Source organism: Motacilla alba, chromosome 1, assembly GCF_015832195.1.
Source record: "Motacilla alba alba isolate MOTALB_02 chromosome 1, Motacilla_alba_V1.0_pri, whole genome shotgun sequence".
Taxonomy (NCBI): Eukaryota; Metazoa; Chordata; class Aves; order Passeriformes; family Motacillidae; genus Motacilla; species Motacilla alba.
Window position 1 is genome coordinate 5,360,684 of NC_052016.1, and position 26,496 is coordinate 5,387,179.

Below are 26,496 nucleotides of genomic sequence, written 5' to 3' on the forward strand. Positions count from 1 at the left end.
CAGTGCAGGTGCAGAGGTGGGTCATGGAGCAGGCAAGAACAAGAGAGAGGATTGAGACCACCGAGGACCCCAAAGCAGCCTGTGACACCTTTTGGAACTCTCCCTCAGCAGGTGCTGCATGCCCCAGTCTTGTGTCAGACATGAAGAATTCCCTTCCTGGGGAGGGATCTGGGTGTTCCAGTGTTACTCTGACTGTACATAACCTGAGGAAGTTTTTGTTTTGTGGGCCCCAATCCCCAAAGGATTGTGACTGTGACCATCTCTCTGACCAAGGGACATCAAAATGCCAACACTCAAGTCCCATCACTACATCCATGGGTGGTGTTATGTTTCCACTACCTACTCTTATCCATTTCTTCCCTTTCTTTCTTTTCCTTCTGTATTTTCTTTGTGATATTTTTACACTTTTATTGAAAAGAATCCTGCCCACCAACATCCTTTCCGCTGCAATAAAACTGCTTTAAAATAAACCTCTCACGTCTACACACTGGGCATTCAGCGTTGTTGCACTCTGATTACAGAATCACAGAATAGTCAGGGATGAAGTGACCTCTGGAGATCACCCAGTTCAACCCCCTGCCCAGGCAGGGTCACCCAGAGCAGTGACACAGAGCACATCCAGGTGGGTCTGGAATGTCTCCAGACAGGGAGACTCCACACCCTCCCTGGGCAGCTGTTCCAGAGCCCTGCCACCCTCAACATAAACATAAATTCTTCCTCGCGTTGACTTGAAACTCCGTGTGCTTTATTTTACAGCCGCTGCTCCTCATTCTGATGCTGGCCACCACTGAAAAGGATCTGGCACCATCCTCTGACACCCACCTGGGATATAAATGTATGGACTGATGAGGTCTCTCTTCTCCAGACTAAACAGGCCCAGCTCTCACAGTCACCCCAAGGCATTTACTAAAAAGTATAAATACCGTAATATATTTAGTAAAAAGAACAAGAGCTCCTCTAGCTCGGGGCGGCCGCTGGGGAGTGCTCGGAGTGGCTGAGGGCGGCGGCGGCGGGCCCGGGGCTGGGGACGGGCACACCGAGCGGGGCCACGGCTCGACAGCGGCAGCCTGCAGCAGCCGCCCCTCCCTCTCCCTTTCCCCTCCCTCTCTCCTCCCTGTCCCTCCCTCTCTCCTCCCTTCCTTCCCTTCCCTCGTTCCCGCCCCTCGGTGCCGCAGTTCCGCGGCCGCGCTCCGCACGTGTGGCCGCCATGCGCTTCGCGTACCGGGTGAGCGCGGGCCGGGGGGCAGCCCCCGATCCCCACAGCTTCACCTCCCCGTCATCTTCCCCCGGTCCCCATCTCCGCAACCCCTCTAACCCTGCCCTTTCCTGCCCCCGCAGTTCTCCGGCCTGCTGGGCACCGTGTACCGCCGCGGCAACCTCAGCTTCACCCGCGATGGCAACTCCCTGCTCAGCCCCGTCGGCAACAGGATCTCCCTCTTCGACCTCAAGAAGTGAGAGGGGCGGGGAAGGGCCTGGGGGTTTCGAAGGGTTTCGGGGGGAATAAAGCTCTGAGGACGTTTTGGAGCCCGATCCATGGGGCTCTCCGGGATGCTCGGCCTGCCAAAGTGTCCTGGAAAGCATCTGCTTTAGCATTAAAAGGTAGAGGCCTGCCTAGTGGAGTGCCTGTCACGGTGTTGTGCGGGTACACCCGTGTGGAGAATAGCAGGGGAATTACCTAAAGGTGTATTTCAGAGGGAAAAAAAATAAAAAGGAAGAAATAGATTTGTGTTTGATTTAGTTGTATGGTTTCTTTGGGTGCTTCTGTCTTGTGTATAACAAGAATTAGCGCATCATCAGCCTTTCCTGCGTGCCAGAGTTGTGATCGATGCTCCCTGTGCCTGCATTCCAGTCAGGAGCCTGGAATTGTAATTCTGTTATGTAGAGTTAGAGACCATCCTGGAGCCTGGAATTATAATCCTGTCATGTAGAATGACAGACCATCCTGGACTGGAGGGATCATCGAGTCCAGCTCCTGGCCCTGCACAGAACAACCCACCTAGCTGGTGTTCAAGGATTTTGACAGCTAAACAAAGTTGATGGGGTTTTACATTAAATTTTGTCTATGGCCTTAAACAAAGGTATCAAACCTTTGATGTTCTTCCTGCATTCCTGTCCCCATTTTACAGTTCTGTGTTTTTTTGTTGCAGTAACAAGTGTGAGACGTTGCCCTTGGCTACACGGCTCAATATTGTGTGCGTGGGGCTCTCTCCAGATGGAAACCTTGCCATTCTAATTGATGAAGGTACTTGCACAAAGAGATATCTGTCTTACAAAAGAATTCAGTAAAAATGCAGCCTTGAGGGGAGGAAATCTGTATTGTTAGATGTTCAGCCTTAACACAAAATTGGAAGTAGTCTGCTTTAGAAATTGCATTAGAATTTTTGGGGAAGGTATCTTTATTTACAGAATTTTAAAATAACTTGTTAACAGAATTTGGATAGTGTCTCATAATTTGGACTGTATTTTTTTATTTTAATGATATTAAGCACACTGTCTTGAAAAGGTTTTGCCCCTCCTCTCTAAGAAAATAATGTTTTCTAGGGTTATGATTTCTTTGGGTACTCAGTTATTCTTACGACCCTTTCTTTCTGCCCTTACAGAGGGAGCTGCCTTGCTTGTGAGTTTGATTGGGAAATGTGTGATACATCAGTTTTATTTTCACAAGCCAGTTCACAGTGTCAGCTTTTCCCCTGATGGCAAGTAAGTAAAGAGTGCATGCTTCAGAACAAAACAGCAGGAATTGCCCCATAAACCTAGTTGATTATGAAGACATCCTAACCAATCTGGGAATGTTTCCTATTCATGAGTGAGGGGAGATTTTGAGCTGATCAGGGTCACTTTGTGAAATTGACAGGGGGAGAAAAGAAGGAAAGCCAAGCCTTGGAAATAGAATATCCTGGTTTGAGTGTTTCAACTTTTCCTTCTGTTTTGGGGCTTTGAGAATAAGAATTTCATTATTCAACCCCAGTGATTTTTACTGAAGGTTTTCTCTTTTATAATGCTTAAGTTGGGGGATAATATCTATCTGCAAATACTTTGTTTTCCATTCAAAATTTTTTGTTCAAAAAATCGATCCATTTTTGTCATTTCAGTAGTGCAGGAACCTCTTTATTATTGTATTGCTTCATTGTGTTGCAGTCTGTACTGAACAGTTGTTTGCTTTATCAGCTTTGTGTGCAATTACGTCTTTTTCCCCCTCCTTACGCCAGGAAATTTGTGGTTACAAAAGACAATCTTGCTTACCTGTACCACGCTCCTGGGAAGAAAAGAGAATTTAATGCATTCGTTCTGGACAAAACCTACTATGGCCCATATGATGAAACAACTTGTATTGACTGGACTGATGATTCCAAGTGAGTTGTTCAACTGAAGCACTGTTTACCTGCACATGTTGGTATTTCAATGCACGTTGCAGTCCCATTTGCTTTCCTCTGAAGTATTGTAGTAGCTTTAAAAATTCTGTCTTTAATTAAAAATACAATTAGGCAGACCAGAAAGTATAAAATTGGGAATCAGCAATGGATTCTTACTTGAATATGCATAGTAATTCATGAAAGGAACATATCTTAGGAATGTGAGCAGGGTTGACCTTTTGAATGTGTTTTAGCCCCTTCTACCTCTGCTACAGTCACCAACCACAGTTGACAACACTTGTTTGTGAAATTAAAGTGGTGGCTGGTGGATTTGAGCTCAGAACATTCTCCAGCCAGGGAGGAGTTTTGCAGTCCAGTGTTCTAATTTTCTTTTCTGTTTTTCTTTTGCAGGTGCTTTGCAGTGGGGAGCAAGGACATGTCTACATGGGTGTTTGGAGCAGAACGATGGGCAAACTTGATCTACTACTCTCTTGGAGGCCATAAGGATGTCATAGTTGCCTGCTTTTTTGAAGAGAACAGCCTAGATGTATGAATAATCACACAACACACTTGAATTGTAATATTAAAGTAGTGCAAGCAGAACCTTATCTGTAGGTGGCTATTTTGACAATATTTCAGAATTTAGAAAATACAGAAGTGTCTCTTGATTGCTCTGCCATCATTATGTGTTTGAATTTGCTCAACCAAAACATTATAACTTTAAATATGAGAAAATGATTTAGTTTAGCTGTGATGCTGACTGGTAATGAAGTTGCCTTTGGTCCTTGCAAAATATTTTTGAGGGCAGGCAAATAATTCACCAGTTCTCAGGATAAGTAAAACTCATTGTTCAAAGCACCTTGGATTCTATCCTGTGAATAGAATGCACACTTGCTAACCCTTCTGCAAGTCCATATTCATATTTTTGCAGAGAAAAGAGCATGGATATTGGACAATAATAATTTGTGTGTTTGTATTTTAGCTGTACACAATTAGCCAGGATGCAGCTCTGTGTGTGTGGCAGTGTGACACTGAGCTGGATGGTTTGAAGCCCATGCCCCCTAAAGATGCAGCAAAGGAAAAGAAGGCAGCAGAAGATGATGAAGAGCTGCTTGAAGAGCCCAAGGGTGAAGAAATTCATGGGAAAGCTGATCCAAGTGAAGAAGAGACTAGAAATAAAGTTAAATATTCACGTGTTGCGAAGTAAGTGATTTTCAGTTATCAAAAATTAAAGTTGTAATGGGGATTTATTGTACTGGGTTCTTTTTCATCAGTTATAACTTACTCAAAGCAGTATAAAACTGTCCAGGATTTAGAAATTTACTGCAGATCCCATTTTAAGTAGTTCTGGGAGAACTCCTGTCTGTCTTACCTTAATTATATGATGGGCACTACCTTTCACCTTCAGAATAACAAGTGTAATTTTAACAAGATAAGAAATACTGGCTCATGGTGTGCTGTTGTTTGGAACTCAGAAATTGTAAATGGGATCTTTATTACAGTACCCTCTCTAAGTCTTGAGGCTTTGGTTTCTTGCCAGAAGGGGTTGGTTGACTTCAGGAGATGACATAAAGGTGGCTCATCAGCCTCTTTGGTGAGCTCCTTAGGGATGCAGCTCTGACAACACCCTGTTCTTCAACATTCACCTTTTTTCTTGTTTCTTGGGTGCCAGGTATTTTTTCAATAAAGAGGGAGATTTTAATAACCTGACAGCTGCAGCCTATCACAAGAAGACACACCTTTTAGTCACTGGTTTTGCCTCTGGAGTCTTTCACCTCCACGAGCTCCCAGATTTCAATCTGATCCATTCCTTGAGGTGAGGCATGGGCTTGTCACTGTATTTGGGTTGGTTTTTGTGGGGGAAGGGAATATATTTTTTTGCAGGGGTTTCATGTTTGTTCCATTGAGAACACATCATGTTAAGCAGTGAAGGGTGAATAAAAAGAGCACAAAAATCTCAAGACATAACTGTCTATTTAATACTGTAATTTCTGGAAAGGCGGAACCATAAATTTATGTAATAAATGCCATATAATTCCAATCCTTATTCTGGAAAAATGAGGTCCAAACTGCTCAGGAGTTCCTGGTTGTTGGCTAGACTTCTTTAATTCTGTCCATTTTAATATTTTCAATTTCTTTGTAGAAAATATTAGCTGGAGAGTTCTGCATATGTAAAATTGTCTGTAAATTGAGTCTAAGTTGAGAAATCAAATCAGATTCTTTTCCATAACTGTAGGATGCCAGCTTAATAATTTCCATGTACAAAAAAAACCAACCCTGTTTTATTTTCTTAAATTTGAGGAGTTTTACTCTGTTGGCAAGTACATCTTTGGGATGTAGATACTCTGCCTTCATTCTGAATAAAGAATGTTTGATGGTTTAGAGTGGAGCAAAGGAATGAACTTTGTGGGTTTTGGTGTTACAGTGGTACAGAAGTTCAGTAAAACAATCAAACAACTTGCTTGAACAGCGTTAATAAATATTAGACTTGAAGTTTTATCACACAAGTTTGTTTATTGGTTAATTCTCTTACTTCAGTATTTCAGACCAAAGGATAGCTTCTATTTCTATCAACTGCACTGGTGACTGGATTGCCTTTGGATGTTCAGGTTTGTCAGGTTTTTTTTTTTTTGGTCTGTATTCATGGGAAAGATAAGGAATGTGGTGGGCATGAGGCCCAAATTTCTCTTGCTAGTTTTGACTCCAAATGTTAAATAATCGATAGTCTCATATCTCTGGTGTCTAGGTGTAGTAAAGAAATTATCACTAATTAGTCTCTCACAGAATTCTGATGATTCAAGAAAGTATTTTGCCGAGACAGGAAAAAAATACATATTTTATATAGGAAAGGTTTTAACAGAGTTAGGGAGACCCCAGATCCCCTGTAGTTAATTTCTGCTTTCATTCTGGGCAGTTCTCTCTCCCTTTGCCACATATTGCCCATGGCATTTTACAAACCTGCCTGGATGTTCCAGCTTTCCCACCCTGTCCATAATGGTTTGCATGAAACCCAAAATTGTACTCTTCTATGCAGCCCTGCTTTTCTTTCCAGCTATTTTATCAACTGGTTGATAGCATTGCTGTTGTAGTATTGCAAACATTATTCCAAGTAACAGCTCGTGGAGGAAATTTTTTGGGGAAATTGCCTTGAAGTTATAAAAGGAAAAAGCTCTTATTAGACTGAAAGATGCAGAATTCAACCTGTCTGCATTAACCTTTGGGGATTTTTTTTGACATTGCTTGCCACAGTGTATTTTGTGGCTTGCATTTGCAGGGTTGTTGTCTTGGTGGCTGTGGTTAATCCTGCTGTGCTCACAGGTCTGGGTCAGCTCCTGGTGTGGGAATGGCAGAGCGAGTCCTACGTGCTGAAGCAGCAGGGCCATTTCAACAGCATGGTTTCCTTGGCATATTCTCCAGATGGACAGTACATAGTAACTGGAGGGGAGGATGGCAAAGTAAGTGAGGCAATATTGCTGGAATGTGAACTTTTAACAACATACTAAGCAGACTTTCCATTTTATGTAGAAAGCTCTGTTACTGTAATTGGTACATATTTTTCTTCTTATAAAGTCATAAATTTTTATCCTCTCCTTAAATGTTTTGATTTTTCTCTCTAGAGTTTATATATTTTGCTTTGTGACTACCTGTGGCTGCAAATTGCATCACTTATGCTTTCTAGCAGGTGATTTTCTGATTATTACAGGTCCAGTCACCATAAATGCAAAAATAACTGATTCAGCAATATTAATTTATTTATGGTCTTGTGATATCTTGGGATGAATGAACTTCAGCTACCCAATTTCTTGCCCTTTTAATAATTGTTTTTTGATATGAAATTAATTTCAAATGATTTATGCAAGTGCAATTTTCTTGTTGAAATGTGCCATTCCAGAAGCTTGTTATTGAAAAGAAAAAATAACTTCTCAGAATGACTTGCATTGAAATGATAGGCTGTGTGTACAGGTACTTTTATTTTAAAAGGTGTTTTGCCACAATGTCTTGGCACATAAATGGGAAAACAGTAGTAGCTGATGTCCTGTCAAAACTTTTAAATGTCAGAAAAAGATCTGCCACTTCATGGTTTCTGCCATTCAGGAAGAAAATTGGACAAAACCGAGAAGTCTCAAACTGCAGAAAGCTAAATGCATAACATTTTTGTTCAGGGAAAAAAACCCAAAAAACAACTGGAATATCATCTCACTTGTAACTTCTGTAATAGCTTTAGAGTTGGTTCTGAATTTGATGCCTGTCTTACTTGACCGTATAAGCTTCGAAGCTCAGGATGCTCACCAAGTGTTACTTTCCTTTATTAACTTTGTTTCAACTTTGTTTGTGTCTGTCTCCACTTAGATTTTTATGTTGCAAATGTGTCTTAAGAGGTTTAATGGTAAGCTCTGGTCTCTTGACTGCTATTACTCAAAGTCTTTTATGCTGTTGCAGAGTTCAACAGAGTTAATTTGGTTTGCTTTACTGCTGCCTTACTCTTGTTTTCTCTCTTTACTGATGATGGAGATTCCAAGAAGTCTTTTCTTGTCTGTCCTGCAGGTGAAAGTGTGGAACACTTCGAGCAGCTTTTGTTTTGTCACCTTTACAGAACACAACAGTGGGGTAACTGCTGTAACTTTCACTTCCACTGGTTATGTTGTTCTGAGTGCTTCCCTCGATGGAACAGTGCGTGCCTTTGATCTGCACAGGTAACTCTTTGCATGAAAGCTTTCGTGTCTCGTTTAGTCCTCAGCTTTCACACTCCCCCCAAAATACAGCAAATTGCTGACTGCTTGTTTGAAGTCTCATAAAGGTGAGCAGCACTGCCTTACTGGTTTTTGGCTCAGCCTTTGATTTAAATTTAGAGAGTTATTAGGAATGCTCTTACTCCATCCAGTTTCTGTGAAGAAAATTCTGGAAGAACTTTCCTCAGAGAAGCTGAACATCCAGGAAAATCATTGTCTGGCTTTGCTCAAATGGGGAGGATGCACTTTCCTAACGACACTTTCCATAGTATAATACAGCTGTGCACAGAACTGGGTGTGAAAACAAGCCCATGTTTCTAAAACATTGACACATGCTATTTAATAGAAGAAAGCTCCTGAGAGTATTTTTGTCTCCTATTTCTGCGGAGTTTTTCATACTTCTTTTGGATCTTGCAATCATGCTGAGGCATCACACCTAGTTTTATAAAAACAATATTTTTTCTGTACGTAGCTTAGAAGTCTTTACAAAACAAATGAACTCCTTTTGTAAATAAACTTGTTAAACACACATTTAAATCTATGTAAAATGTTCTCATAATTTTTTTTCACTTTTTCAACAGGTACCGGAATTTCCGTACCTTCACATCTCCACGACCAAGTCAGTTCTCCTGTTTAGCTGTGGACTCCAGTGGTGAGATTGTGGCAGCTGGTTCCCAGGATTCCTTTGAAATATTCATTTGGTCAATGCAGAGTGGGAGGCTGCTGGATGTAAGGACCCAGAGTATTGGGAGGGCTTGAATTTAACCCTGTGTGAAGTGTGGTGATACTCAGCAACTTTGGGATTAGCCAGGGGGGTTTCAATACAACATGAAGTGTTTTGTTATATTTATATTCAAAAACTGGAGCTACACTATGTTGCTCTCAGCATTTTTTTCTTTATTCATTGCATGGAGCTCACCCTGAATTTGTGTGGGAAATAGTTGTTAAAATTTTTGAGTAATGAGCTCTTTCTAAGTGATGAAGTAGCACCAGTGAGTGTTGCTGAGCTAACGCATGGGCACAAGAATCTTTTCCTCCTTGTTCAGAGATGTTATTGTCTACATATTTCCTGCAGGTAATGAAGAAATTGTAGTTGCTGTAGTAAAACTGATACAGATTTCATTAAGGGTTTTGGTGGAGCAGAGCAGGGGGATAATTTTTCAATTATTTTTTCAATTCTTAAGCATTCCTGTATGTCTTGTACAAGTAGAAGAGCTCACGTATTTAATGTGGCACAGCCATGGAATACAGATCACTACAGTAATTCAGGATATACTTGACTGGATCTCCAGAGTTTTGAGTTTAGTTTCTTTCCTTGATATTTTTGAGGAGTAGGAACTCCATGAAATGAAAATCTCTGTTACTCTTATTCTCAGTTTTTTATTTTTGTTTTTATTCTGAAGTGCTGTCAGCTGCAGGAGATACTGAATTCTCAGAGTAATCACTTGGTTTTTCACAATTAGTCTGATTGTTTTGAAAGGAGGGAGGAAAATGGCACACTGCATTCCTAAATTGTGTGCATAGGAGTGCTTGTAGATGCCTATACAGTGGTAGCAACTTCAGGGAATTTTTTTAAAACTTGTGAAAATAAAAAGTTGAGAATCACTGGCGTGTATCATGCCCTGTGTCCAAAAGTGATCTCAAATGTGTGTGGACAAGTCAGGCATGGTTTATTGTCTGTGTCTGGAGTTTACTGAATGCAGACAACACAGATTTCAGTTTCTTTCACCTAATTCCAGGTTGTTTTTTCTTCTCTTTTTAGGTCCTAGCAGGTCATGAGGGTCCCATCAGCAGCTTGTCCTTTAATCCAATGAAGTGTGTTCTAGCCAGTGCCTCTTGGGATAAGACTGTAAAATTATGGGATATGTTGGACAGCTGGAGAACTAAGGAGACATTAATAATAAACTCAGATGGTAATTTTTGTTTCATTTCCCATCTTTTATCAAATATAAAAATACTATGTAAAATATGTTAACAGCAACAGAACATGTCAAATACAGAGAGACTCACTCATGGAAATGGAAATCAAAAGTTCAGATACTTCACTCTTGTGCTTGGTTAACAGTGCAATAAATACTTTATTCTAGCTTAGTGTTATAATTAACTAAACATTTGTATGTTGTCCATGGGAAAAAGTACAGTCATACTTTTTACTCTTAAACTTTTTCTAATAGCTGAGATAAGATCCTAGAAAAATTAGGGTATTTTCTTAGAAAAGCATCTGACTGCATTTTTAACTGTTATTAAATTCTTTGCAGTTCTTGTTGTTGCCTTCCGTCCTGATGGCAAGGAGCTCGCAGTTGCTGCTTTGAATGGCCAGATAACATTTTGGGATCATGACAATGCAGTGCAGACTGGCTCCATTGAGGGCAGGCATGATCTCCAGATGGGGAGGAAGGAGCTGGATAAAATAACTGCCAAGCAGGCAGCCAAGGGCAAGTACGTCCAGGGGGCCACAGTGACAAGAGGGTGCCACGCTGGGTTACTTTTGAGTTGTTTTTCCATTTGTTTTCTACATGAAGATTGCAGAGTGCATCTGCTGTTCAGATATTCCTCATTCTGATGCTGGATTTTAAAAGCCTGCCTGACATCTAGATGCCTTCCTTTTGTAGCTGGCTGTGTTCTCTCACTGGTCAGCATCATTCTGAGCACATGTTCTTTCTTATCTATTAGGAAATTGGGTTGCCAACATAATGTTAAGCTTCTCAGGCCAAGGTGTTAATTTGCTATGGGTTTTTAGTAGATATCTTTCTACAGAAATGCTAGTGTACAACCTTTAGTATGTAGAAACTATTACATTTTTTAAAGAAGGTAATTAAAATATGGGGTTTATTACCTGTTGCTATGCATGTGAAGTAATGTTTAAAGGCAAGTTAAATTTGTGCGCTGTCAAAAAATAGATCTAAGAAATGCTATTTCTTCTCTTTCCCCCCTTTTTTTTTTCCATATTGCCTCCACTCAAAATAAAAAAAAAAAAAAAGAAACAATAACTTTTTGGAAAAAAGTTTTGGAAAAAAGCCATATTTTTTTGCTGGGGAACTCTCAACCATGTCTTTCAAACATGCCATGGCATTGGTTTTTCTGTAGCTCTTCTGACTGTCTTTCAGTGTCATGCGTGATGTAGTTGAGAGCTCATTGACTGAGCTGTGACTCAGATTCAGAAGAATGGAAGTATTTCATAAAGCTGTTGATGTTCTAAATTGTCTGTGATTCATAGTAAAGCACCAAATGCTTTTTAGTAAATGTGTGTGAAGTACATGCCTTGTGAATGAAGATCTCCACTTTTACCATGGAGTGGTTATTTTCTGAGTCTTCACACTGTACTCATATCTTTTAGCTCAGATGTGGCAGTGAAATTAAACTGCTTTCTCTTTTCCTTTACCAGATCTTTTACAACTCTGTGCTATTCAGCAGATGGTCAGTCTATTCTGGCAGGTGGATTGTCAAAATTTGTCTGTATATATAATGTCAAGGAACAGATTCTTATGAAAAAATTCGAAATTTCATGCAACCATTCTTTAGACGCAATGGAGGTATGTGAACACAGGAGTCTTTTTTAAATTTCCTCACCCCCACAAGACTTTGGTTTTCATATAACATCTCATTGAGAGTGATTCATGAATGTTTCTTAAAGAATGGGTTTATTTTTGTGCAGGAGAGGGGGAAGGAAATATTCCTCTTGGAACAGAATTAATTCCTGAAACTCTTTCCAGGTTTGTAGTGTGCTTGTGTTGAATGGAATGAACTTTCAAGCATACTAAGTTAGTTGGCACTAGATTTAAAGTGGAAGTGGAAATTTAAATTACCAACCTTTTGTAATAAGCTAACTCCCTGGGTGTCAGTTTGTGTTAGCAAAGAAATGAAGGATTTTTTTTTTGTGGACACAGAACAACATCACTGACCTTTATAAACTCTGTTTCTGAATATTGCCAAATGCCAAATTAAATTCCTTCAAAAGTAAAGTGAATTATGAAAAACATCAGAAGGGAAAAAAAATTCCAGTAACCCTTTTCATCATCCCCTTACCAGGAAGAATGATTGTTGTTCATGTCAGGCTGTATCTGAAAAAAATTCCAGTAACCCTTTCCACCATCCCCTTACCAGGAAGAATGATTGTTGTTCATGTCAGGCTGTATCTGACTGTGGTTCCAAGTATCCTCCTTTGTGAGCTGGTGTAGATCAACATCTGGCTTAAAAGAAAGTGAACAAGCTGAAACAGAATCCTGGAGGGGATGGGTATTTATAAAAGGGGACCGGGGAGGTCCCTAAAATCTCACTTGCATTGTGAAGTGCCTAAAATCTCATTTGCAGTGTTCTGGCCACACAGCCCTTGCGTTAGCACAGTGCAGTTATGGAACCTGCAGGATGGAAAGAGTAGGGCTGCAGCTGAAGAAGCAAACAGTGCATCCTTCTCTGGAGTGAACAAAGCTGTAATAATGTGAAAGCACAGTCTAAACTGAGCTCTGCTGTTTGAGAAGAGATTCAGTGCAGTGAATGGAACTTGCATGTCTTTCCAGGAGTACTTAGATCGGAGAAAAATGACTGAATTTGGCAGCATGGCTCTGATTGATGAAGGCGGTGGAGGTGACGAAGGTGTTGCCATCCCTCTTCCTGGAGTAAAAAGAGGTAAGGCTTTGGCTTTTCTCTCTTGTTTCTACTTTTATGACACAGATAAGAAGGGTTTGACTTGTTTAGCTCAGTTTTAACATCAGGATTACAAAATTTGGTCCCACCAATTAAACTGTAGGATCTCTTGGACATGGACTGTGCCTTCCTTAGCCAGTCTTGAATTCTGCCAGATTTTACCATGCTGCACATTATTTAATGGTAACATCGTAGTCAGAGTTGATAACTGACTGTGAACTTGTGGTGAACGTGTTAAATCACTTCCAAATTTCTCTTTTAGGTGACATGAGCTATCGACACTTTAAACCAGAAATAAGGGTGACTTGTGTGCGATTCTGTCCTACAGGTTAGTATCAACTGTTAATTTAGGAATTTTTGTTTGTTCCATATGAAACATGTGAAAGAATGGAGTACTGGAGGATTACCTTTACTCTTCTGTTTCCATTCTAGAACATCCCTCTTTGTTGTTAAATACTGTTATTTCTCTTTTAGGACGAAGCTGGGCAGCCACCACCACAGAGGGTCTCCTGCTCTATTCACTGGACTCTGGGCTAGTTTTTGATCCTTTTGAGCTGGATATTGATGTCACACCCAGCAATATCCACAAAACACTGACTCAGAAGGAATACACTGTGGCTATTGTCATGGCCTTCAAGCTGAATGAAAAGAAATTAATTCAGGAGGTGATAGAGGCTGTGCCTAGCAGTGAAGGTGAGTGGATCTGCCATGAAACTGGGCTGAGCTAGCTGTAAACAGACATGTGTGAGCCAAGGTAAGTTGAGGTGTAAAGGCAGACTTTTTAGTGTTAATTTATGTTTTAATTTTACCCATCTACTTCATGCTTATTTAGTGACTTCTCAGCATGGAATTTGATCAGGCCCAGAGGTACAGGGAGAGTTTTTGGATGTCAGCTGGTGTTGGAGGGGCACATCAAGTTTCACCTGAGTTAGCACTGTGCCTGTGGGATGAAGACCATTAACTGGTAGCAAGGATGTAATCAGCAGTTTGAGGAAAGTGATGAATCTTGTTTGTTGAGCACTTGTGGCACCATCAGGAGTACTGTACCTAGTTCTGGGACTGACAGCACAAGAAAAGACATTGATACTCCAGAAAATATGGTGGAGAGCTTGGAAAGTGATTGGAAGGCCAGAGTACTGAGGAGAAGCTGTTGTAATCCATTGTTAACAGGATGATTGTGTGCCTGTTAAGCAAAAGCTGGGTTTGAGAGTGGACTATATATAATGAGGTCATTTAGTTAAATGTGAGATTATTTTGGATGCTTCTAAATTGTTTCTTTGTGCTGTGCTGCTGCTAGCACTATACAGATGCTTCCTGTGTGGGCAGGTGACTTTGCTGTCTTTTCAGGTATTACTGCCTCTGATTGTTGTGCATAACTAGTTCCACTGAATACAGAAATTTGGGTGAAGTCAGGAGCAGCAGCAATAAAGTTACTTTAGAAAAGGAGAAAAGGGTGGAAGTAAAAATTCTGAAGGAGTGCTGCTGGGGAGAGTAATCTGCTAGGAGGAAGAACTTGGAGGGGGAGGAATTAATTTCTTGCTTTTAAATACAGTAGTGTTTGGAAGGTTCAAAGGAGGAACATTTATCCCCTGAGAGATTGTAATACTGTACCCTGAAATACAGCACTAAATATCCACCACTTGCCAAAATGCTGCTTTCTCCTCCTTCCCCCATGCTCTCCTGTGGTCTCTTTCATGTTATTCCAAATAGCAACTCAGTTCTGTTGAATGTTTATGGTTTTTTTTTTCCTTTTTGCCCAGTTGATGTTGTCTGCTCATCACTGCCAGACCTGTATGTGGAGAAGTTACTGGAGTTCCTGGCCTCTGCATTTGAGACCTCTTGTCACTTGGAGTTCTATCTTATTTGGGCTCATAAGTTGCTTATGCTGCATGGACAGAAGCTGAAAACAAGGTGAGATCCCATGAAAGTGAAAATGCTGACAAGAATATTAAAATTAAAAACCTGTTAGTTTATGGCTTTTACTTAACATTTACTGACAATCTAGAGAATGCATGCACTACAATTAGAACACTTCAGTTTTACAGCTTCTGTATGATAAAAGTTAGAGTTTGGACTTATCTTAAATGTCTAAAAAGATTCTAAAAGGTGTGTATGACAGAATTGGAATATGTTACTGGATTTGTGAGGAAACATTGCAGAAACATTTTTCAAATACAATAGGTAAAACTTGCTTGAGTTGCTTAGACAGTAACTGCACAATGATTTCAAGAGTGATAGTAAGATTTTGGCAGTTGTGTTTTTAAACAGTTATGCACTTAAATGTAACTGAAAGGTGATGTGCAGGTACTGATTGCATTTTTACAGACCTAGCTTGTGACTGTAGCTGGTAGTACTCTGCCTTCCTACAGAGTACTTCAGAACTTTGTGGAAGAATTCAGAATTCACTGGTCAGTGAATTATATTCAGCCCACCCCTAATATGGAATTTTTAGACTTCTAGGAACAAAACCAGGCAAATTTACAAATTTAAAATGGGCTGAGAGATAATCTGAGAAGAAGTCCTGCAAAAAAACAGTGCATTGTGTAACTCTTCCCTTGCTTCAACATGGATATTAATGTTTTAGTTACTGAAATGACTGGAACAGAATCTCTCCTGTGTTTCTGCTAAAGTAGAAGAGGACAATTTAAAACGAACTCCTCCTTGTTCAGAAAGTCTTGTAGTATCTGGAAGGAACTGTCATTGCTGCAGCAAGCAGAATTAGCTCTTTGAGATTCACTTGGACATTAGAAGAACTTTCTCACAATATATTATTTGTATTAAGTGTAATCATTGTGGGCAGAGTCAAAAGCAGAGAGCTTTCGTTTCTTTATGATTATCTTAAAAAGTTGGCATTGAAATTGTAAGCTTGTTAGAATCTTGAGAATATAGAAAAGTTTTAAAGTTCATGTTTACATTTCCATATGTAAACATGAACTGCACTGCAAATTGCATATTTTCTCCATCCAAGGTCAGTGAAGCTGCTCCCTGTGATTCAGTTCCTCCAGAAGAGCATCCAGCGCCACTTTGAAGATGTTTCAAAACTGTATGTATTGTTACATTTGAAAGTCCAGATCAAAAACCTGGAGTGATTTGGGGTGATGACAGTGTGCTGTTAAAACTTTTGAGACAGCCTTCTTTTAGAGTTGTTTTTATTTTAGGAGGAAAACAGCGTTTTTTCCTATTTATTTTTACAGCTGTGAGTGGAACATTTACAACATCAAATACGCCTTGGCCATTTCACAGCAGCGGGGCATGAAACGTCCAGCAGAGGAAACACCAGGAGATGAAGAAGAATTGGATTCTGACAGTGATTATCTTATGCAAGAAGCTCATAAGGATAATTTGAGTTCCTAATTACTCCTTGTGAGAGGGAGAAAACCTCAGACAGTATTTTATGCAGTGGTATTCACTGAGAATGAGTGGCCCTCATAGTGGCATCAGTTGCTAACAGTGTGATGGAGTTCCCTGGGAGGTAGAGATGGAAATGTAGGATATGCCATGGATGGCACTTGGCCTGTTTCCTGTGCCATTTGGCTGTAAACTAGATAGCATTGATTTCTTGATTAACTGATTTCTTTTTTTTTTAAATAATTTCTGATTTCAAGTAAGAAAACAAAAAAGTGTTCTTAGGGAAGTTAGAAGTACAACTGGAAGAAGTTTATTCTTCATTAAAAATACCTTGCACATTAAGTATTGTGAATTTTATAGTGCAAGCTTATCCTAGACTGACTGAATTTTAAAAAGGATAGAAAAATTTTCTTGATTGGAAATATACTGGTCTCAACTTGTTTTAAATGTTGTTTTACTTGGATTTAATATGTACATATTTCTGGAACACTGTTTTTTTAGTTCTGTAACCTCCAAACCTGATGAGATTTCAATAATGAGGAGAAATGAGGACCCATAGCAGCAGCTATTGGAGAAAATTTACGGGGCTTTACAGCTTGTGTCGAGGTTTGCTTGACAGCCTTGAGATACTGTAGTGAAAATTTGTTGGGACATTACCAACTCAATAATGTAACTTAAACTGTAAGAGAACGTGTTACAAATGTAATGGCTTGTTGGATTTTTTTGAGGTTTTTAAAATTTTGTCTTTTTTTGATGAAAGCCCTTTTGTGTCTTTTTTTAAAATGTTGTTTATTAACATATTAAAACCTGAAACTTTTGATTCCCATTGTTTTTTGTGAATTGATGGGAGAACTGGCTAATAAGAGCAGGAGCTTGAATACAAAGAATTTGGTCTGTCCTTGTAATACTTTCAAGCCTTGTGCTGAAAGGGCTTTTAATGAAGATACTACAAATATTACCAATAAACCAGAATTTATTTTCTCAGGAAAATGTAGGAATGTGCCCCTTGTTGACGGAGTGACAAAACTATCCTTTGTCCCCTTATAAAGGAAACAAGCCCAGAAGTTTCTCTCCTCAATTAGGTGAAAAGACACCTCATAGGCATGGGGGACTTCACCTCAAACTTAGGGATAGCCAAATGGACAGGAGCCAAAAAGTCCTGCCTGGGCAATTCACTAGAAAAAGAAGAACAAAGAAAATAATTGCTTTTGTGAGGTGTTTTAGCAGGAGCAAGAGCCTCTTGCACCTAGCTCGGGTTTTCTCTATTTGTTATTTTGCCTTTTATTAAACTTTGTTTCCAACACTGCAACAGAAGCCATCCTGCTGATTTTATGCTTCCAAAGGTAGCTGAGCTATCTTGGGTGCGAAATAGACCTCCAAGAGCTTATGAGACCTGGCTCAAGGAGGCTCCTATATCACCTGCTCTTCTGGATTTGTTTTCTGGTCACTTTTCACTGTTGGAATAGAGGAGAGGTATAAATATTAAAGGTAACTGCCATGAGGTCTCCCCTCAGTCTCCCCCAGGCTGAACAGACCCAGTGCTCTCCACACAGCTTCTCAAGGCCTTCACCATCTTCACTGCCCTCCTCTGGACACTCTCTGATCGTTTATTACCTTTCTTTTCAGCCTTTCATTCCCCAGTCTGTGCGTATATCCAGGATTGCCCCATCACAGGAGCAGAATCCAGCACTTTTCCAATGTTCAACTTCACGCAGATGGCGACTGCCCATCTCTCTGATTTAGCAAGGTCTCTCGGCAGGCCCTCCGTGCCCTCAAGGGACCCAACAACTCCTCCCAGCTTTGTACCGTCTGCCAACTTGCGGAAGTTACCGGGGAAAAATAAGCACCGTTATCTTTTTACCCTCAGTCCCCTTCCCACCGCTGCCATTCCCGATAAATGCGGCCCGGGAAGGGAACAAGGGCCCGCGGGTCCCGGCCCTGAGGTGGCCCCTCCCCGCCTCCAGGGGGCGCCGCCGCCGCCGCCGCCAAGGGCGCAGCGGCCTCCGGGCGCCGCCATCCCGCTTCCCGTGGGCTCGCCCGCTGCCCTTCCCGGCTCCTCCGCTGCCGTTTCCCGGCTCCTCCGCCGCTGCCCCCCAGCCCCCACAGCCATGCTGACCTCCCGAGGCCCGGCCCTGTGCACGGCGCTGCGGCGAGCAGCGCCCGGCGGCCTCGCTTCCTTCCACTCCTCCGCTCGGCGCTGCCGCGCCGCCCGCGTCGCTGTGGTGAGTAATGGAGGAGCGCGGGGGCCGGCGCAGCGCTGAGGAGAAGCGTTTGGTTTTGTTTGTTTGTTTGTTTGTTTTTCCGCTGTCTGGCTCTCCATAGCTACCTTCGGCCCTGCAGCCGGGGTCGCTCCGGCAGTGGGGCCGGTGCAGGGGCGGCGGCCTGGGAAAGCCTCGCCTGGTGGCTGCCACAGCTGGAAACCCTGGGGAGACGCTGAATTTGAGAAGAAAAGGCTGCTTGCAGTTCAGAAACTTGGAGGAGGCCAGACCAGCAGTGGGAAACATGTAAAAATTGGCGTCTGTATAGTTGGCCTGGAGTTGATTTGGGAAGAACCCGAGAACCACGGGATGGCTCAGGCTGGAAGGGACCACGGTGGCTCACCAGGTCCAACCTCCCTGCACCAGCAGGGCCAGCCCAGAGCACTGGCACAGGGTTGTATATAGACGGTTCTGGAATATCTGCAGTGAGGGACACTCCATACCCTCCTTGTCACTCTGTCCCAGTGCTCTGTCACTGCACGGGAAAGAAATTCTCCCTCATGTTGAGGTGGAACTTTGTATTAGTTTATGCCCATTGCTCTTGTCCCATTGCTGGGCACCTCCCAAGCAGAGCCTAGTCCATCCTCTCACACCCCCCATTACGATATTTGTACACATTAATGAGGTCTCAGTCATCTCTTCTTGAAGCTGAACAGCTTCCTCAGCCTTTCCTTATAAGAGAGATTCCTAAGTCCCTCACTCATCCTCACTGCCCTCCCCTGAACCCACTCCAGGAGCTCCATGTCTCCTTTGTACTGAGGAACCCAGGAGGATTTAACTTGAAATAGTTTATAGTGTTACTGGGTGAGGTACTGGCAGTGAATATATTTAAACTGGGTTATGCTTTTTGGCAGGAAGGGGGTAAAACATGTGACAAACACAGAAGAAAGCAGAGGTGGCTACAATTGCTAAAGAAAAACACAGGCTGTAGATGGTGTCACAAATGGATACACAGTTGTGGAACTCAGTGGACAGTCTTTGAAGCTTGAGCTTTGCATAGTCTAGACAGCATTAAACAGGAAAGAATAAGAAGGCACTACCTAAACAGGAAAGAATAAGAAGGCACTACCTGCATGAAGAAACGTGTTTGGGGCAGAATTGGTTTGGGAAAGGGCAGAATGCTGGTCCAAATGGCTAAAAAGTAACCCAGCAAGAATGCTGTCACTTTAGCAAGTCACAGCTTTTTGAATAGAACTGGGAAAAGAATTACAGTATTTTGGTTTCACGGAATTAAAAAAAAATTTTGAAAGTGTTGCTCATAGAGCATAACCTTAACACAGTTGCTTGTCTGTTTATTCAGTCTAAAATGAACGAAAGATAAAAAGTTATGAAGTAAAAGGCAGCTCTGAAATACCAGAACAGGATTCACATGGGCAGAAGAACATTCATGTGTCTTGCTCATTTGGTGATATTTGGTGAAGTGCTGCCCATGATAGCAGACAGCTGGGTGTTGTGACCTGAAAGTCCCTTCAAGTCTAACATTACTAGATAAGACTTTCTCAAGTGTGAGTTTCTGTTCATGTGTCTGCGTTTAAAAACTCAAGTTTCAAAAAAACTCAGGGAAAACCAGGAAGGAAGAGATTAAAGTAAAAAAAAAAAAAAGAAATTAATAAAAAGAGAAAAGGAAATAGACTTCATAACTGGAGCCAAACAAAAAACTCTGAAAGAGTTAATCTGTATACTTTCAGGAACTAGATAGACCTTTATAATTTTTTTGATTTTGTTTCATTCTTACAATGGCTTTTAGGAAAAAAAAAAAAGTTTTTTATCCTTCTACTTGGTTAGATTCTCCACCCACGCAAGGGTAGCTGACTCCTTTGTGCTTTTGTTTTCTGGTGTGTATAAACAAATTAAAAGTAGTATTTCTACATAGTTAAAGAAAAGTAAGGCTAATATGGCATAATTGTATTACTGCATTAAAAGTGATTTAGCTGTTGGTCTCTGACGCAGATGCTCAAGTGAAATACAGCAGCTGGTAAAATAGTTTATTTTAGGTGCCACCTCAAAGTGCATTTCTGTTCCTCTTCTGGTAGATGTGCACCTGGATGAGGATGTGTTTTACATGGATGTGGACACTACATAAGAAAGATGGATGACACTCAGAACAACCCCACTGTGTGCACAATAAAAGCATTCCTAAGGGTAACATGTCAGTTTATTAACTGTGGTATAAATGTATCAGCCAGGAAGTAAATAGTGGTTGTTTCTGAGCCCTGTGTTGGGTTGCTATAAATAGGAAATGCCAGTTCTGCAGGGTGTCAAGTGGTGACACCTGTGCTAATAGCATGGCGTTCACTGGCATTGTAAGAGCTTGCTTTTAAAATGTTTTTTAATAGTTTGTTAACTATTTTTTTAAAACCTTACCTTGTGAAAGATCCCATGCGGAGTTGTGTGTCACCTGCAATACTCTGTTATTTTCTCACTGCAGGTCCTGTCTGGCTGTGGTGTCTATGATGGCACAGAAATCCACGAGGCATCAGCGTAAGTTGCATTTTGGGACTGTGGGCTCCACAAAAGTCTCCATTACATTGCAGCAGTTCGTTTAATGTAGTTTTGCTGTCTCTGGCTGTCAGAATTACCCTGAGAGATGAACGATGAAGCTTTCTCGCAGTGTTCTCACAGCCTGATTGTGAGCTTAGGCTGCGTTCTTGTAGAACCCAGTGATTGTTCAAAGATGCAGCACCGTGCATGTGATGCCAGAACAAGGAGTCTGAGAGAGACTCTCTTCAGAAACAGAAATTCAGAGTTCCAGATTCAATCTCAAGAGGGTCAAAACCAGACCTAATTTCAGAACTACTTGAGTTTCCGTTCCTGGGGCTAAATCTAACAGCAGAATTGTTAATGCTTAAATGGAATTAACTCTTACTGTGAATTAATCTAGACCTAGATTAAATGTTAATGACTATGTTAATTGTGAGATTCTTCCATAACACCTGGGGACTTGGAGAAAAGAAGCTTTTGTTGTTCCTGGTTGTCTGCTTTGGTAGGATGTATGTTTTTCGTCATCTTTCAAAGTGAGTTGGTGGAATATTTGTAGCAGGTTTAGGGGTCAGATAAAGCCTCTCCCTTTAAGTTTCCTGCATGTTGTATCTCTGTGTTTGCAGTGTCCTGGTTCACCTGAGCCGTGGGGGAGCTGAGGTTCAGATGTACGCTCCAGATGTCCCTCAGATGCATGTCATTGACCACAGTAAAGGGCAACCAGCTGAAGCTGAGTCAAGGTAAATCTGTGATGTGTTAGGCTTTCTTCAGATGTAGCAGCCTGTAATGGTTCTTGTAGCACTTGGCCGAATGCCTTGAGTAGCTTTATGCCAGCTGTGGTGGTTTTCTTGGAGAGAAGATATTACATGAGAGTTCTGGACTTGATTATATACAGTCTGTCAGTGCCTGTGTTTCCCAGCAGTAGCATTTCAGAACCATCAATAGTTTCAGTTACTAAACACCAATGTCCTTGTTTCCTCCCTTCCTCCCCCTCCTCTTCCTCTGCAAAACACTCTGTTCTGTGTGGAAATGCTTAACTAATCACATTGCTTTATTTCTGGTTCTTCAAGGAATGTTCTAGTGGAATCTGCCAGAATTGCTCGTGGTAAAATCTCAAGCCTGGCTAAGCTCACTACAGCAGACCACGATGCTGTGATATTCCCCGGTGGATTCGGAGCTGCCAAAAACTTGTGAGTGCCAACTAAGCATCAGATTCCTCAACTAAATATTCATCATTAACTATGCATAATTAGCCTGGCAAAGAGAAGGCTTTGGGGTGATCTAATTGCAGCCTTTCAGTACCTGAAGTAAACGTGCAGAAAAGATGGAAAGAGACTTTTTACAAGGGTCTGGTGTGATGGTGCAAGGGGCAATGGCTTCAAACTGAAAGAGAGTAGGCTTAGATGAGATACTAAGCAGCAGCTGCTTGCTGTGAGGATGGTGAGGCATTGGAACAGGTTGTCCAGAGAAGCTGTGGATGCCTCATGCCTGGAAATGTTCAAAGCCAGGTTGGATGGAGCTCGGAGCAACCTGGTCTAGAGGGAGTTGTCCCTGCTTATGGCAGAGGGGTTGGAATGAGATGATCTTTAAGGTCCCTTCCAGTACAAACCATTCTGTCATTCTATGAACTAAGATTCACACAATTAAAGCCATAAATGGCCTTATTTACTACATATGTAACTCCTAATTAATAAGGATAACTCCTTTCAAAGTCTTGTCATTGTCTTGTTTTAAGTTCTCTGAACAATGTTGATGAGAACTCAAGAGTTTAGATAATGCAGAAGAAGTCCTTTTTCCTGTCCCTAGTGCTGTTTCTTTTTGGGTCTGAGGGAGGTACAGGTAAAACTTAAATGGTTTAAGGTGCTTGTAGTGTTATTATTCTGTTTCTTCCTCTCTGCCTACCAAAAAATCCCCTGTTGCTTTATAATTATAAAACAACAGTTGTCTCACGAAAAAAAGGAAACAAAAAGTGTTAGCCATGTGGAATACTGGTTATCTTGCTATTGAGATGCTTTTTTGTTGGCTTGGAGAAACATGAATGTTACTTCCCTTTTCTTCTTACATATTTTTCTTCTTTGAAAAGATTGCTGTTCAACTTCTCAGTAAAGATTGCTGTTCAACTTCTCAGTAATCCTAGAAAGCTGATTTGAGGATTCTCATTTGAAGATATTTTTATTAAGTAAGGGACTTTCTGGTAGACCAAAGCCTTGAAAAAAGAGACATTTTGGTTAAAGCATTAACGGTCATCTACAGAGTGGTTTTAACCAATTTTTTAGTAGCTGTTAAGTTTGGTATGACCCTTTGGAGCCAGTTTCATGGCAGTTAGGCAAATACCTCTGTTTGTAGGTTTAAACTGAGCTTTGTGTAAGTTTCTTGTTGTGACAGATCTACCTTTGCTGTTGATGGGAAGGATTGCAAGGTGAACAGAGAAGTTGAGCGAGTCCTGAAAGACTTCCACAAAGCAGGCAAACCTATTGGGTACGTATGTGAGCTGGATGGCATTTCATTGAAAGTATCAGCATGGAGACAACCTGTGTCTTGTTGAAACGTGCAGCTGTTGTTGTTAGAACTGGAAAAAGGATCTTCTGTTTTGTATCATTTGCAGCCTATTTTTTATATTTGTTTTTCAAGACTTGTGTGTGTTGGTGTTTGTCGAAGGAGAAGCTGGGGAAATGCTGAGAGGAAGTTGCCTTGTGATGTATCTCAGATTTTCAAGGCTGTGTCCTTGTTGTTGAATCATGTCAGTTGTGAGCAAGTTCTGGAATAGTGGTGTTGTAGAATTACTCTTACAGTTCCTTCTGTTGCAGCCTGTGCTGCATTTCCCCAGTGCTGGCAGCAAAGGTGCTCTCTGGTGCTGAGGTAACTGTGGGCCATGAAGAAGAGGAAGGGGGCAAGTGGCCTTATGCTGGGACTGCAGGAGCCATCAAAGAGCTGGGAGCAAAACACTGTGTGAAAGAAGTAACCATATCCTTTCCTGGTCATTTCCACGTTGGGAGGCAGTTTAGAAATGTGTCATTAAAGGAATGAACGTGTGTAAAAGCTGTGCTTTTCCACATAGATTTTCATGGGAACGTCCAGCAGGTAGCAGATAGCAATGGTGCAGTGCAGGATTAGAAACTCTTCTGTACACAGCTGGGTAACTACTGCTGTGCAACTACACACTGGGAGTTAGAAGTTGTTCTCAGTCAGCTCCCTTGGGCACCCAGTAATACACTGAGTGCTGAATGAATTTGCACATAAAACTGGCATGGGTCACAGCTGGTCGGTTCTCTTTGAGATTTTTATTCTTTTCCTGAAGTTTTATGCTGCAGATTGTACTTCAAGATCCTTTACTACCATCAGTGAATTTTGTAGGTTTTCTTGTGTTTCTGGGTGTTTCCACAGGTTTCTTATGCAGCATTTGTATTTCTGGCAAAAAATACCTTGTCATAGCTTGTATTATAGGTTGCAGCTGTCTTTACAGCTGGATGGTATAGCATATTTGGAGGAAGTTTTATTAGGATAGAGGAGCTGTGAAGTTTTCTCACTGCTGGTTCATTTTGCAGGCAGCATCTGCAAGTGCTGTGTTTTCCTTAACTCCTTTTTACGAAGCTCATGTGGATACAAAAAATAAGGTGGTGACCACCCCAGCATTTATGTGTGAAACAGCATTACACCACATCTTCGATGGCATTGGGGCAATGGTAAAGAATGTGCTAAAATTAACTGGCAAATAAAATCAGAAATGTTCAAATTTAGGGTGTGGTATCAAACATACCATGGACCAATGGAGACCTTTGCACCTGCTTGTCCTGCTCACACTCTAGTGAATGCTGATACAAAGCTGACTGATTCCCAGCTGTAGGATTTGCCATGCCTTTTTGAGACAGGGGCATTGCAGAGGACAAGGAGCCTGGCCTGAGACACCGAGGATTTTCTTGAGCTTTTCCATCTGGAGCGAGCTGACAGGATGTATTCTGAAACAAAGTCTTCTCAACACACCAATGTCAAACCAGTTTTAAGGAGGGAAAAAGAGACTCAAGACCCTTTCAGAAGCTGAGGGCAGATGTGTTGTAGGGATTTGGCACATGGCAACATATCTAGTAGATGAAGAATGGGAGTAGAGGAATTAATGCATGGTTCAAAGTGTCTAAGCTCAGGCCTGTGTCTGGAAACTAACAGCCAAGATCATCTGTTGAGGGAAAAGACATCTTCCACATCTTAATTTAACTCTGTATTAATGAAAATATTTTGTTGGCATTTCAAAGAAACCCACTTTCACAAGTCATTCTGAACATCAGCCAGCAGCAGGACACAACTGCCACAACAGTAGCACTTTGAAAAACTCATCCATTGGCCCATTATAGTTTTAAAAGCTCTGGAAATAAAGAGGAAAATAATATCCGCTGATGTGACGCACAACTCCTACAGACAGCACCCCTGTTAAAGCAGTTGTATGACAAGTAGTGAATGGAAAAAACAGTCTCAAAGTATCCTAACTTCCCCTGCTTTAGGACAATAAAGCTTTCTCCAAAGAAGTATTGCTGAATGTCTGGAATAATGATGTATAAATAAATTAATTTCTGCCTTTATCTTGTCCTTTCACTTTTGTTTGGGAGCTGCTTTTGATAACTTTCAACTATAACAACTTGAATGGTTGGTGCATTTTAGCAATTTTTCTGCTTTTCAGTTCACTAATTTTGTTTATTTTTTCCATATAGAATCCAGCAGAATCTTCTCCAGCTCTTCCAAGTTTTTTGTCACCTTTCTATTGAGGAGGACACAACATTTCTCAAATTCAAACAAACAAACAAGCACAATGACACCCATTACCTTGGACTAAAGTTTCTCTTCCATGAGAGACTTGCTGAAGTGAACCCATATTTTCAGGGGAGAAGTCTGTGCTTCATAAATGAATCTACAAGCCTTAGACTGAGTTGGTGTATGGCAAATGCCATTTGTGGCTGAACATTTCCCAGGGGCGTGGGGTGATATTTTTTTATTGGGGTGAATGAAAAGAAGCTTGAGAGTGAGTGTTGGGCATGCTCAGCTCTTGCTCAGTCAGGGTTCAGGGAATAAGCATTTTTGCTTCTGGGGCCTCCTAATGACTAATTTTTTGTCACTAAAAAAAAAATCCAGATCTGAATTTAGAAGATTTGGATTTGTACTGCAGTGCTGGCACTGTTTTCTTGGGGGATTTTAGAGATTGCCTGAGCAGATCACCAGTGAGGTTACAAAGGAATCATACACAGACACCAAATCATTGTGGAAGTAGGCATAATTCATAAAGTGAATTATGGACCTTTCTCTGAAACCTTTTTTTCTTTTGCATCAAATTCTTAATGAAATTTTCAGTATCAAGTTGGTAAGAAACAGAATTGAAAACACTGCCCCTGTATAATTCAGTGCAAAAACACCCCTTCATGAACTTTGCTTGTACAATGTGGATATTTTTAGGATCAGTTTTATACAGAGAAGCTTAGCAGAGCATAGGAGGTCATTGCTCATATAAAATGTAATAACATTTTAAAAGTACATGTGTTTCCCACATCTGCAGGAGGTTTAAAAGAAACTTGGTAATAGAAATGGTATTGAAATCCCCAGGGTGGAAGAACAGCTGTTGTGTCTGTGTTAAGAGCACCTCCCTCAGCTGCAAGAACTCAGCTCTGGGTTAAACCTTCTCATGAACTCCCTCACCACATCAGG

The 26,496-nt window shown here is 41.2% G+C and overlaps 2 protein-coding genes across 2 annotated transcripts; both read left to right on the forward strand.

Annotated features, from left to right (window-relative positions):
- The first annotated feature begins 1,129 nt into the window (after window positions 1–1,129).
- PWP2 (PWP2 small subunit processome component) lies at window positions 1,130–17,403 on the forward strand. The gene is made up of 21 exons (XM_038146036.1): window positions 1,130–1,225; window positions 1,339–1,451; window positions 2,148–2,242; window positions 2,601–2,700; window positions 3,210–3,353; window positions 3,765–3,900; window positions 4,336–4,556; window positions 5,026–5,169; window positions 5,892–5,962; window positions 6,672–6,808; window positions 7,899–8,047; window positions 8,665–8,812; window positions 9,846–9,996; window positions 10,342–10,522; window positions 11,469–11,616; window positions 12,601–12,709; window positions 12,990–13,055; window positions 13,202–13,420; window positions 14,488–14,638; window positions 15,696–15,770; window positions 15,922–17,403. The coding sequence occupies exons 1-21, from the start codon at window positions 1,208–1,210 to the stop codon at window positions 16,079–16,081; spliced, it is 2,736 nt and encodes a 911-aa protein (XP_038001964.1). The 5' UTR covers window positions 1,130–1,207; the 3' UTR covers window positions 16,082–17,403.
- Window positions 17,404–18,052: 649 nt separating this feature from the next.
- GATD3A (glutamine amidotransferase like class 1 domain containing 3A) lies at window positions 18,053–25,382 on the forward strand. Its single transcript, XM_038146044.1, has 7 exons — window positions 18,053–18,297; window positions 20,762–20,814; window positions 21,438–21,551; window positions 21,882–22,001; window positions 23,197–23,289; window positions 23,619–23,775; window positions 24,399–25,382. Exons 1-7 carry the CDS (start codon window positions 18,184–18,186, stop codon window positions 24,525–24,527), a joined length of 780 nt encoding a protein of 259 aa, XP_038001972.1. The 5' UTR covers window positions 18,053–18,183; the 3' UTR covers window positions 24,528–25,382.
- Window positions 25,383–26,496: the final 1,114 nt, after the last annotated feature.

Excerpts from the sequence above, each read along its gene's own strand:
- PWP2 (XM_038146036.1), top strand. Across the intron at positions 3,901-4,335 it reads TTGAAGAGAACAGCCTAGAT|CTGTACACAATTAGCCAGGA; the intron begins GTATGAATAATC and ends TTTGTATTTTAG. Across the intron at positions 5,170-5,891 it reads AATCTGATCCATTCCTTGAG|TATTTCAGACCAAAGGATAG; the intron begins GTGAGGCATGGG and ends CTCTTACTTCAG.
- GATD3A (XM_038146044.1), top strand. The coding sequence starts at position 18,184 with ATGCTGACCTCCCGAGGCCCGGCCCTGTGCACGGCGCTGCGGCGAGCA. Across the intron at positions 20,815-21,437 it reads GAAATCCACGAGGCATCAGC|TGTCCTGGTTCACCTGAGCC; the intron begins GTAAGTTGCATT and ends CTGTGTTTGCAG. Across the intron at positions 22,002-23,196 it reads TTCGGAGCTGCCAAAAACTT|ATCTACCTTTGCTGTTGATG; the intron begins GTGAGTGCCAAC and ends TTGTTGTGACAG.